General features: G+C 34.5%; 1 protein-coding gene across 18 annotated transcripts in view; it reads left to right on the top strand.

The window, feature by feature from the left end:
• FER (FER tyrosine kinase) overlaps nucleotides 1-14,163 on the top strand; it is a 432,700-nt gene that overhangs the window by 275,207 nt on the left and 143,330 nt on the right. For all 18 annotated transcript variants that reach the window (XM_072788238.1, XM_072788233.1, XM_072788277.1 and 15 more), the window contains 2 exons: nucleotides 2,781-2,896; nucleotides 5,328-5,422. In XM_072788238.1, the coding sequence (XP_072644339.1) occupies nucleotides 2,781-2,896; nucleotides 5,328-5,422 (211 nt within the window). The remainder of the gene's footprint in view (nucleotides 1-2,780; nucleotides 2,897-5,327; nucleotides 5,423-14,163) is intronic.

Here is a 14,163-nt window from a genome sequence, read left to right as displayed (position 1 = left end):
TGATCCTAGAAAATAGGTTGGAGTAGAAGATTATTGGAAGAATTATATTCAAGAAACTGAGGGTTTGAGGAATTAGAAGGTACTCTTAAGTGTCTATTGAAATTGATAAGAGCTAAGACAGGAGTAACACTGGGTACTGTGTTCCAGGAGTTCAAATTGTTAATAAACAAAGGAAACTATTTTCAAATTCAGTAACTGAATTTGAAGGGAGCAGTGGATATATAATCAAATGATAAGGTTTCAAAGCTTGGTTTTTGGGAATGCAGGAGCGAAAATGGTTTGAAAGCAGTGACAGGGAGATAGTTGACTTTATATCATCTCCAGGGCAGTGGAAGGAGGAGGGGTGACAGGGAAATCATCACTTCAGTTCAGAAGGGAAAAGGAAGCTCAGCCACCATTTGAGTGCTCAAGTGAGAGCCAAGTTGGTTGGAATAAAAAGGTGAAGAGAATCACCGAAGAATACATTGAAGATAAAATGTCAATGATGATGGGCTGTGAATTTCAGTATGACTGAATTCCAAAATAGAACTACCCTATAATCCAGCAATTACATTACTAGGTATTTACCCAAAGAATACAAAAATACTAATTCAGAGGGAGGGATACATGCACCCCTGTCTCCATAGCAACATTATTTACAACGACCAAGATAGGGAAGCCTCCCAATTATCCATCGATTGCTAAATGGATACAGAATATGTGATATATATATATATATATATATATATATATACACACACACACACACACACACACACAATGGTATATTCAGCCATAAAAAGAATGAAATCTTGCCATTTGCAACAACATGGGTAGATCCTGTGGGTATAATGCTAATAAGTCAGAGAAAGGTAAATAGCATATGATTTCACTCATGTGTGGAATTTAAGAAACAAAATAAACGAACAAAGAAAAAAAAGGCAAACCAAAACCAGACTCTAAGTATAAAGAACAGTTTCCAGAAGGGAGGTGAGTAGGTGATAAGTGATATAGGTGAAGGGGATCAAAAGTAGACTTAGGACGATGAGCACTAAGTAATACGTGAAATTGCTGAATCACTACATTGTACACCTGAAACTAACATAACACTGTTAACTACACTGTAACTTAAAAAAAAGAAGAAAGAAGTTAGGAAACTTTGCTGACAGAAATTAAATGTAAAATGTAAATAAATGTACAGATATTAAAAATATATATTGAAATATTTCAGCAATTTTAAGTTTATTGATGACATAAAATCTACACACCTTGAACTAAGAGTTAAATTGCTCAGGGCACCTGGGTGGCTCAGCCAGTTAAGTGTCTGACTCTTGTTTTCAGCTCAAGTCATGATCTCAGAGTTATGGGATTGAGCCCTGCTTTGGGGCTGCAAGCTCAGCAGGGAGTCTCCTTGAGATTCTCTTCCTCTGCCCCTCTCCCGGCTCTCTGAATAAAACTAAATAAATCTTAAAAAAAATAAAAGAGTAACAGTGCTCGTAGAACCCAAACCCAGGGACACCTGGGTGGCTCAGTGATTGAGCATCTGCCTTCGTTTCAGAGCATGATCCCCAATGCGGGGATCGAGTCCCGCATCAGGCTCCCTGGGGAGAGCCTGCTTCTCCCTTTGCCTCTGTCTCTACCTCTACCTCTCTCTCTCTCTCTCTCTCTCTGTCTCATGAATAAATACATAAAATCTTAAAAAAAAAAAAAAAAAAAAAAACAGAAACTCAAACCCAATAACCAGCAGGCTCCTAGTTCAGTTACTTCTTGCTCAACAATAGCATTGAAGCTTATTTTAATGCTTTAATGCTTGCATATTAGTATTGTAATTATGTAAGAAATAGATATGCATACATAAAAACTTGAATACTAAAAAATTAGTTTTCTAGATCTTCTTTGTAATACTTTGGAGTTATTTGTTTTTTATTATTAACAGGAAACAAAGTTGAAATAAGACATGTTAAGTCAAAATAGGTTAGAGCCATCGCTTAAGGTTAGGGATTCATACATTTGATACAAACTCAACATGGGTGACCCTGGCATTTGGGTAAGCACCTCCTCTTCCTTAATGTCTTTCTGAAATTGACAATCTACTGCTGCTTGGTGACATTCCTTAGTCCACCTTGTTCTCTTGCCTCTCCCCTATCTCTTTATACTCTTCAACTGACATTTAGCTTTGTGGATCCAGACCAGCGGTCACCTCTTGGAATATTTGCTGTATCTTGAAACATTAATGGATAACTTTTTTAAAAAAGATTTTATTTATTTATTCATGAGAGAGACACACAGAAAGAGAGGCAGAGACACAGGCAGAGGGAGAAGCAGGCTCCATGCAGGGAGCCCAACGTGGGACTCCATCCCGGGTCTCCAGGATCACATCCTGGGCTGAAGGCGGCACTAAACCGCTGAGCCACCTGGGCTGTTGATAACTAATTAATCTAATAAAATTTAGAACTTGGGGGGGTAAAGAGAACTAAGAGATGTGAAACTTAAGTGCTTCTGATGGCTTCGATTTGAGTTTCTCCTTTTATCCTAGTCTCTTCGAATTTTTTCCCCCTTTTTTCCTTTTCAGTTCTCCTCAAGTTTCAATCCCCAAAAGGGTAGGTAGGTTGAGTACTATTTTTAAAGTTGGAGGATTGGTAAGAGCAATATTTCTGATCTTTATTTCCACTTAAAATTCTGAGTAAAGCTAACAGAATACTTTGATGAACTCAATTCATTATTATGTGCTTTCCTTGTGTTTTGCAAAGATTGATAAGGCTGTATTATACCCCAAACAGTAAATGTATTTGTATTTTCAGGGGAATTTTGGTGAAGTATATAAGGGCATATTAAAGGATAAAACTGCTGTTGCTGTTAAAACATGTAAAGAAGATCTTCCTCAGGAACTGAAAATAAAATTTTTACAAGAAGCCAAGTGAGTTTGCAAAATTAGTATTAAATGTGTGTTTATAATCTGTGAACACTTTAAATGTAAAGTTTGGAATTATCTTAAATTATGATTTACTGAAGTGTAGAGGTAAGCACTTTTAGAACCCCCATAAGTAAACACTTAGACAATGTTCTGACAAAAAGTTTGTTTTTGAGTTAAACTACAGATTAGTTACACAATCATAGTCAGAAGAACCAGATGCTAAAAAACTGAGTACTCTACAGTATTGGAATATTGCAGTATTTTTTGTTTTTATCACACGCATATATCATAGGCATGTATATGTGCAATGTCATGATTGTCTTTGTAATAAAAATCCTATATTCCATATACAAATACATAATTTATACACATATATTTAGATATGTATAATTATATCTATCTAACCCTCCTTAAGTGTTTTCAGTTGATTGTCTTTTCTGAGCTCTTACCTTTCTTTTTTGAGAAGCTCAGATTCTTCTTCATCTCGTGGTTGGGCATTTGTTCCAAAATCTGCACATCGTTTCTTTTCTAAAATCTTCTAGGTCGATTGCCTTTTTTTTTTTTTTTTTACTAACTAAAATTTAATGTTCTAACTTGCTACTCCTGTATTGCGTATGATTAAGACTATTCTATTAGTGATTAAATCCAGTATATACAACATAGTATGAGACAAATGGGAAGATGTTTTTGCCAGAGTAATGATGGACTCTCATTCTGAGATGCAAAGAAGGGGAATACGTGGATATTTGCGGTATAAAGGGAGAAAGGGAAAGGGGTATGTGTATGTATGGAGGTGTGTCTCTATAATGGCATAGTATATAAGATTGAAATTCCCATAAAGTGGTGTCAGAGAAGCAAGGTGATGGCAACAAGAGAACTAAGTGCCATAGGATGGAGTGTTTTGATGTACATTTCTCCATTCATCATCTAAAAATGAGTATCAATAACAATGGATTAACCTAGTTGGATGCATTTATTAAGTATTATTTATAGAATAATGTTGTAAACTTTTAAATGTCCATTATTGGCAGGTCAAAAAAAATGCTATGATAAAGCATGCTATCACAATGGAGATTCACAGGCTTATTATTTTATAGTTATTCTTAGGGATTGTTAAGATATTTTGAAAATTAATTTTCTTGCTTTCTAATTTGTGATTGTTTTATTGTAAGATAAAGTATTAAATTTCATAAAGTCCAATGGAGAAGTCCATTTTCTAAAGTAGAATTAGGAAGTCTTAAGTTAAAAATGAGAATTGTACACATGGGAACTCTCAAGTGTCATTAAATAGACGATAGAGTTATATATTTAGACTTAATATTGAGTTCAGCCTGGCTATTTTGTGGGCTTTCTTTACTAAACAGTTTCCAACTTAAGAAATGACATTTTGAATTAAAGTCAAACCATTCTAAGACTTCATTTTTAATTCTTTGTAGAAGTTGCAAGCTCCAAGCTAAGTGACGATACTTTCCATATCTCTAGAATTTTTCCCACTCTATCTTTTCCCTTTATAAAACTTTATATATTTTCAATCTAAAACGTTTTTCTTAGAGCTATCTCTGCTTTAGTTGGGCTTGTACAAGACATTTATAAACTATTTTATCTTTCTCCCAATAGTCATTTTTTCATTCTTTTAGGAAAGAAAACTGCATTTTTCAAATATGAGTGAATTAATCTGGAATAAAATTTGGTAACAGAAATATTCAGAGTAGACAGGCCTATGAGGGAATATAATTTATTTTTAACTTATGCCTGGAGGGCCATGGATGAGGCTATGCTATTTTTATAGCTCTGGTAAAATTTTGTCTTTATCCAAGTAGAGTCCCTCTGCTTCAGCTCAAGTCTATATTGAAACTGTTACTCAATTATTGTTTAACCTTTGGTCAGTTTTCTCAAAACTCAAAAGTTATTATTTTGAAATTGAACATGATGAAGAGAGTATTTTATAAAACCTAACACGATGATTAGCCATTTGCATTTACTGATACGAATTAAATTATTTATGTATTTTCATTAAAGTATGTTCTAAAATACAACAAAACAAAAAGATGCCTTCCAAGCAGCTTACAGTTTTTGGTCCACTAATATTTGTCAGTTATGCTTTCATGGTAGTGGCTTAAACAAGATACTTTGAAGGGAATTATGTATGTTTGGGACTAAGTTGTTCATACTTGGCATGGTTGTTAGTTATTCAAAGGAGATAGTATATATTAAATGAAAATTTAATTGAATCAAGGAGAATTGTTTGTACCTGTAGTTTGCCAGTATTTACGAAACTTGTATACATCCTATCATTTATCATAATTTGGCTTCATACAAAAATTTTAAAAAGAAAATTATGTTGAATAAAGTATATTCTACTTGGCCACACTATTCATGATTTAATGCTTTAGTTTTTAAACGATAACTGTTTTTATACTTTTCTCTCATCCAGAATTCTCAAGCAATACGATCATCCCAATATTGTCAAACTTATAGGCGTTTGCACACAAAGACAGCCTATCTACATCATTATGGAACTGGTTCCAGGTAAGATTTTAGAGGTTTTCTCAATGACATTTTAATGTCATGTTTTATTATTTTTATACATTCAATCTCTTTGATTTCTCCTTGTAAAGTTCTCAACAATTCTGTTTAGCATTTTCCTGATGACAAAGATCTGTACATATGCTCGAAATTTTAAAGTCTGTTACTTTGCTATTGTCTAGAAAATGTCAGCCAACCTTTTTTTTTTTTGAGAGATTATTATAGTGCGATTACACATTGAATTTAATTATGTATGTTTTTGTTAGGAAAGCTGTTTATAAAAATAGTCTACTTGGCTTAACTTTATAACAGTGATAGTACTAACTTATATTTTGTTCCTTGTTATTTTCCAAGTACAGTACCACACATCCTCTTGTTTGGCTGTATATAAAATTCCATAGTGTTTTGAATTCCTTATGAACTACAAATGTCTTTCATAAGTGAACAAATAAAACAAGTAATTTGTTGAGGAATTTGTCCTCTATTTCTTTCTGGTCACTTTCAACACCTTCAGGTCTTATGGTTAACCACTTTTGCCAAAAATCAAGGATAACCTTGAACTGATGGAGTATATTTTTAAGTTACTATCTCGTATATCATCTTGGTAGAAAATATAAAATTTGATCGTGGTAAAATTTATAAATATTTAATAATTGACAAGGATTCGCTTAAACAAGTATTTGGTCATCTTAAATTTGAGGGGATGCCTGGGTGGCTCAGTGGTTAAGCGTCTGCCTTTGGCTCAGGACGTGATCCTGAGGTCCCAGGATCCAGTCCCCCATCAGGCTCCCTGCAGGGAGCTTGCTTCTCCCTCTGCCTGTGTCTCTGCCTCTCTCTGTGTCTCTTATGAATAAATAAATCTTAAAAAAAAAAAAAAAAAAAGAAATTTGAAGGAACATGAAAAATAGGTCTAACTCATTATACAGTAAATAAAACTGATATTATAGATTGCCCATTAGATATTGCTCACATAGTTCTATTATTTAAGGCTAGTTGTTCCCATTTTTATCACATTGATTTGCTTGCTATTGAAATAGTTCTTATTATTATATAACTGCAGGGTTTAGGATCATCATCCTTTACATCCTCATCAGGATAGCACTGTAAGATATATGTTTGCATGGTTTACACTATTTATGATCCATATCTTAAAGTAGCTTTCAATATAGTTATCAAAAATGATATGGTCTAAAATTTTAAAAATAATAGCTTATAGTTTTAACTAAATGTAATATACATATACATATTTTCAGATAAGTGCAAATGAAGTCCCCAGTTGTTAATAAGGGATGTTACTGAGAAACTTAGATTTGAAAGGTAGAGCAGAGTTGTTGAGGAAAGGTGATTTTGGTCTCAGCATGGATGACAAATGCCAGATAGTAGGTTCAACTTGAACAAAAGAAGATAGCTTTGCAGGAGAGGGAGGTTAGTGTTTATCTGACACTAATAACCTGTATTAATATTTTTAAATGAATGAGAATAATAGAAAATTAGAAAATTGAAAATGTAATGAAAGACAGAAAATTAAAAATGAAAATTTCCCACTCAATAATCTAACCCTCTCCCAAAGCTGATTGCTATCTAATTCTGTGTGTGTGTGTGTGTTTTTCCAGGAAAATATTTAATGCAGATACCTGATTTTTATGCACATCCTTTAAATTTAATTATAAAGATATACTCTAATACTCTTCAGATCTTTTTTCTCTTATTAATATAACTTAGAGTTTCATATTTATCCATATAATTCAGGTGCCCCTCAAATACCTAATTTTTAATCGGTGTAATTTGTCATTCATTCTTTTTGAAAATGACTTTGATATATTGACACTTTAAATATGACAAACTTTATTGTCTCTATTTTGACTTCTGTATACCCTTCTCTACCCTCTGTCCCAGTCAACCACTGAGGTGCCTTCTATTCACTATAAGTGAGTTTGTATTCTAGAATTTTATAAAAATGGAATCATACAGTCTGTATTTTTTTCTGGTCTGGTTTCTTTCATTTAGCATAATTTAAAAATTGATCCATTTTGTAATGTGTATCAGTTCACTTTTTATTGCTGAATAGAGTTCCCTCATAGGGATATACCACAGCTTACTCAGTTATTGATAGACTTTTGAGTTGTTTCTTGTGGGCAACTACAAATGAAGCTGCTGATAATATCCATGTACAAGTCTTTATATGGACATGTACTTTAATTTCTAAAATTCTAGGAATGGAATGAATGGATACTTGGAAATATGCATGTTTAAATATGTTGGAAGCTACTAAACTGCTGTCTAACGGGATTATGCTAGTTTGCATTCCCAATAGCAGTCTATGAGAGATCCCCTTTCTCCATCTTTTCATCAGCTCTGTCTGGTCAGTCTTTAGCCATCCTGATATTTGTGTAAAACCTTAATGTAATTTATTTTTCCTAATAATGTTGAGCATCTCTTTATGTGCAAATGTGCCGTTTGTATATCTTCCTTGGTGAAATGTCTATTCAAATCATTTGCCCATTTTTAAAAATTGGGTTGTTACAGCTGAGTATTGATTCTTAACATACTCTGGATGTAAATCCTTTATTGGAGGGATGCCTGGGTAGCTCAGTGGTTGAGCATCTGCCTTTGGCTCAGGTCATGATCCTGGGGTCCTGGGATCGAGTCCTGCATTGAGCTCCCCATGTGGAGCCTGCTTCTCTCTTTACCTGTGTCTCTGCCTCTCTCTGTCTCTTATAAATAAATAACAGTTCCAATAAAGGATTTATTTAAAAGATGTTATTTTTCAAATATTTAATCTTGGTCTGTGATTGGTCTTTTCATTCTCTTAAGAGTGTCTTTTGAAAGCAGAGATTTAAAAAATTTTTAAAATATTTTATATAAATTAAATTTGCCAACATACAGTAAAATATCCAGTGCTCAGCCCATCAAGTACCCTCAGAAATTTTTAATTTTGATGAAGTTTAAATTATCAATTTTTTTCTTCTATAGATCATGTTTTTGTTGGTACACGTAAGAAAGTTTTGTTGAACCCAAGAGCACATAGATTTTCTTCTATGTTTAGTTCTATATGTTTTATAGTTACAGAATTTATAGTTGAGTTTGTGATCCACTTCAAGTTAATTTTTATATATACTGTGAAAAATGACTTGTTTATATTGTTGACACACAGATATGTAATTTTTCCACCACTACTTGTTTAAATATTTTTTCTCCACACTTATCTTCTTACCTGCATTTTTCACATATATGTGTAGATCTTTTCCTGGACTCCATTCTTTTCCATTGATCCTTTTGTTTGTCTTCGTGCCAGTACAACACCGTTTTGATGACTATAGCTTTATAATGTCTTGATATCAGGTAATGTTAGTCTTATAACTTGTTTTTTAACTGTTTTGGCTATTAGAGGTCCTTTGCACTTCCATATCAATTTTAGTGTTAGGTCTTCAGTTTCTAACTAACAATTTCAATCCTAGGTATTTAGCCAGGAGAATTGAAAGTGTTTGTCAATACAAGTGTATGTGGGTGTTTATAGCAGCATTCTTTATAATAGCCAAAAAGAAATAACATAAACACCCATTAACTGATAAATGGATATACAATGTAGTATATCCTAACAAAAGATATTATTAGCCAATAAGGAGAAATTAGGTAATGCATGCTACGGTATACATGAACCTTAAAACAAGTCCAATGCAGAAGACTACATGTTCTATGTATGATTCCAGTTCTATGAAATGCCCAGAAAAGACATCTATAGGTAAAAGGGATTTGTAGTTTTCTAGGGCTGGGGATTCTGATGGGATTGACTGTACACTTGATCCTTGAACAGCATGGGTTTGAACTGTGTGGGTCCATTTATTCAGATTTTTTTACAGTATGGTAAACATGTTTTTTCTTTTTTCTCTAGCACTATTGTAAAACTACAGTATATGATACATAGAACTTATAAAATATGTTAATCGACTCTGTTATTAGTAAGGCTTCTGCTCAACAGTAGGCTATTAGAAGTTAAATTCTTGGGAAATCAATAGCAGATTTTCGAGTGGAATGGGGTTGATGCTCCTAAGTCTGTTATTTAGAGGCCAGCTGTTTACAGGTATGAGTTTTTTTTTTTTTTTTTTTTTTTTTTTTGTGATGAAACTGTCTCAACTGGATTGTGGTGAGAGTTGCACACCTGTAAAATTGTCAAAACTCATTGAGTTGTACATTAAGATGGATAAATTTTATGTATATAAACTGAACTTCAATATGGCTCTTAAAAAAAAACAAAAAAACAAAAACCCAAGAGCCAGGCAGTGTTGTGTGACCTTGCTCGACTTACTTAACCCTTCTGTGCCTTAGGTTTCTTGCCTGTAAAGTAGAGTTAATAGGTTTGTTGTAAGGTGTAATGTGCTGTGATTTTAGGTAAATACATATATACATGTTATGTATCTCTGTCTATAGTGTAGTGCTTCACACATGATGACCACTTTGTGTTATCATCATCATCATTTTTTTTTTCCGGTTGGCTAAGACAAAAAAGTGATTGATGAAAATGTCTGCTATCATCTAGCCCAAACTTTAACCCAAATTCTGAACGTGCCTCAATCCCTAACTCTACTCCTAACCCTAGATGTTCTAGCCAGGAATGACTGAGAACAAATTGGGAAGTATAACATTTGTTTTCAGTTCTGCTCTTTCCACCATCGTGTGTGACTATTCTGTTGATATGTTTTGTGTTTAACCTTCAAGAATTTTTTTTTAAAGATTTTATTTATTTATTCATGAGAGACAGAGAGAGAGGCAGAGACACAGGCAGAGGGAGAAGCAGGCTCCCTATGGGGAGCCCAATGTGGGACTCAATCCCAGGATCCCGGAGTCACGACCTGAGCCAAAGGCAGATGCTCCACCACTGAGCCACTCAAGTGCCTACAAACTTTCCTTATTATGTAAAATTCAAGCGGCTAGATAATTGGACTCTGAATTTTAGCTCTAACCCATATTATTGTAGTTGTTAGGAAAATGTTTAAGTTTGAAACCTCAGTTCTCAGACTACTTCAAAACAGTACCTTTCTGTTTTTTCCTCTTTATACAAGCACGATGTGGAAATAGCCAGCTAGTTTTATAAAAGCCTAATCTACAAATTTTTACACTTACATAAAATTTTATAGTTGTCAAAACATTTTAATATTAGGTCATTTGTTCAACCAGGCTATATTGTTATCTTCATTTACAAATGAGCTAAATGAAGTTCAGGGAGCTGAAAGTGACTTGTCAGCATTAGTTAAATAGCAAGTAGGAAAATAGTGATCTTTCTATTTTGTTATGTCTTTCAATTTATAAGTGGGTCAAAATATGTAATCCTTATATGAATTGAAAATACAAATGAAAATTCAAGCTAAATGTCTATGCAAGATCCCCTGTGGGCAAATACATCAATCTCTGTTCCATAATTTCTCAACCTTGTGCACAGATAAGTAAATAGCTTATTGCAGTAAACAGGGAAATTTTTGTTTGAATTACTTCTTTCTCTATTGGGAATCAAGCTGTAGAGGGAAGATTTAGGAAACTGGTAGGTTAAAAGCAAGATTTAATAACTGCTTAGTGTCTAATGTGCATGCCATTTCAAAACTGTATTATGCAGAGACTTAATATGCTCCTGTTCTCGTCAGATAACTGAGCCCTTTGAAATCATAAATCCAAAATATACTTGAACCAGAGCAATGTTTAAAGAGATTAGAAGCATTTGAGGATTCAAGTTTAGAGTGAATATGCCAAGATGATCCTGTCTTCATTTGAATCCTCTCTTAAATTACTAATACTTTATTTACTTGCTTGCTCATGAGTTGCTGGATAAGTAAAGTCAAACAAAAGGCAATTCTAAATGGCATTAGGAAAAACTAAAAACAAAAACAGAAAGCTCTAATATGCCAAAAACAAACCATTTTATTTTTACAAACATATCTAGTACTTAGAAATTAAAATGAGGGACACCTGGGTGGCTCAGTCAGTTGAGCATCAGACTCTTGATTTTAGCACAGGTGGTGATCTCAGGGTCATGAGACTGAGTCCTGCATTGGGCTTGAGCTCAGCAGGGAGTCCGCTTGGGATTCTCTCCCTAGCCCTCTGCCCTTCCCCACTACTCTCTCTTTAAAAATAAGTAAAACTAAACTAAAAAAAAAAAAAAAAATTGTAATCAAGGAAATTGTAAGAGGATTTTTTTTAAGTGATAAGCATAACTTAATATTTATGGTCTACGCAGGTATCATTTATTTTCATATATGTGGTTAAATTAGGGCTGCCACCAATTCCTGGATGAAGAGGACACTAAGTACCTTAACTTCTAAATGCAACAAAGTTTGTGCAGATCCTGAGTAGAGGGAATTAATTTTAGTAAGCCTTAGAAAATGTCAGTCTCCATGTCCTTTCACTAGAAACTTGTAACTGCCGCCTTCTTTCTGATCTGGATGTTCTGTGTTCAGAACTTTCTGGAACCAAACGTTAAATTATGTGATACATTCCTTAGCTCACACAGATGCTGCCCTTTGGAAATCCCTAAATTTATCTTAATTTTATAATTGCTTACGAACTTGAAAATTTTAGAATTATTAAAGAATTTTTTGTCAGGTTTTAGATACCATTAAAATAGATCTCCTCTCTATAACATGTCTTTTTAAAAAATGAGCTCATACAGTTTATATGGTCTAGAGATTTTTTACTTAGAAATCTCAACATGATTTTTTTTCTCTCCTAAATACTTTTAACCTCTCAACTGAAATATTTGCACTGCCAAAATTTCTTTTCTTTTATTTTTTTTAAGATTTATTTATTTATTCATGGGAGACAGAGAGAGAGAGAGGCAGATACATAGGCAGAGGGAGAAGCAGGCTCATTGCAGGGATCCCAATATGGGACTCTATCCCAGGACCCCGGGATCGTGCCCTGAGCCAAAGGCAGACACTCAACCACTGAACCACCCAGGTGTCCCAAAATTTCTTTTCTTTGAATTCAGTTGTGGGGTGCTTAGGTGGTTCTGTTGGGTGACCAACTCTTGATTTTGGCTGGGGTTGTGGTCTTAGGGCCTGTACTCAGTTCAGGATCTACTGGAGATTGTTTCTCCTTCTTCTCCCTCCCTAACTGTCCCTCCCCCTGCTTGCTTGCATGTGCTCTCTCTCTGCACGCTCTCTCTCTCTCTCTAAAATAAATAAATGAAGGGGTGTCTGGATGGCTTAACTGGTTAAGTATGGGCTCAGGTCATGATCACAGAGTCCTGGGATTGAAGGTAGAGCATTGAGCATTGGGCTCCGGGCTCAGTAGGGAGTCTGCTTATCTTTCTCCCTCTGCCCCTCCGCTATTCATGCTCTTTCTGTCTCTTCCAAGTAAATCTTTAAATAAATGGATAAAATCTTTAAAAATAAAAGCATTTCAGTTGATCATTTCTATGGATAATTTCACTAGTTTTTGCTGGGATGTTTAATTCTTTTTTAGTTTAAATTTTTAAAGATCTTATTTGAGAGAGAGAGAGAGTGCTAGCAAGAGCAAATATGAGCAGGGAGGAGAGGGGGAGAAGCAGGTTCCCTGCAAGCAGGGAGCCCAACATGGGGCTGGATGCCGGGACCCTGAGATCATGACCCGAATTGAAGGCAGACACTTAACCGACTGAGCCACCCAAGCCACCCCTGTTAAATTCTTTCTTTTTCAAAAAGAAAAAATTTATCCCTCCGGTTCATGACATTTTATATATATGATTTTAGTATTTATTTATTTATTTATTTATTTATTTATTCATTCATTCATTCATGCATGCATTCATGCATGTGAGTGGGAGGAGGGACAGAGGGAGTGAGAAAATTCTCAAGCTCGCTCCTCACTGAGCACTGGGCCCCATGCAGGGCTCCGTCTCAGGACCCCGGAGATCATGGTCCCAGCCTAAACCAAGAGTCCAATGTTTAACAACTAAGCTACCAAGGTGCTCCTTGTATGTATGTGATTTTTAACCAACTATTTCAGTTATGTGACATCACAGCTATGAAAGGCTATTCTGATAGTCACTGGAAATGACAGCTTCTGCTTCCTTGGGAACAAAGGTTCTGGATATTTGCCTGGCATTTCTCTCATCATAAATGTAGCAAGGGCAAATTGTGCTGAAAATGATTAAGGAAAATGCCTCCTGACATTCACTAACAGAGAGCCCTCAAAATCTGAAGAGGCACTTTGTCTTACGTGCATCTAACCCACGGCTGGTTGCATAGTAGTATCACTACACAGCCGGAAATTTTGAGCTGAAGGGAAAGGACAACATAGTAACTCTCAAATTAATACCTTTTTACTGAAAATTATAAGATGTTAATTCAGTGGCTGCATTTTTTTTGTTAATAAGAAAATTACCACAGAAGAACCTAATTTTATGGACTTCTGTTTGGAGCAGTTAACAGAGTACTCTTTTAAAACAACTTTGGTATGAATGAATCTGAGTGAAATAATTAGTGAGTTGTAAATTTCAGTTTGGGAACATGAGTAACTTTTAAATGTTAACTGATGTATCTAATGTTAGCATTTATTTTATAATCCAAGTATATTACATTAATGAAAAACAAAATAAATGCTGTCTGTTGCCATTTTCTTACAGATAATAGTTTGATCTAATTTAAAACACTGCCAAAACATTTTGAAAAGATAACATCTTTAAATCGATGTTTCTTTCTCAGCCAAATGACACGTTGGTTTGCCTTCCTGTTTCATTTGCTGCCTAATATCCCAAAGCAAATGCAGATGGAATA

Source organism: Canis lupus, chromosome 2 (genome assembly GCF_048164855.1).
Source record: "Canis lupus baileyi chromosome 2, mCanLup2.hap1, whole genome shotgun sequence".
Lineage (NCBI taxonomy): Eukaryota > Metazoa > Chordata > Mammalia > Carnivora > Canidae > Canis > Canis lupus.
This window is presented reverse-complemented; position numbering and strand designations above follow the sequence as displayed.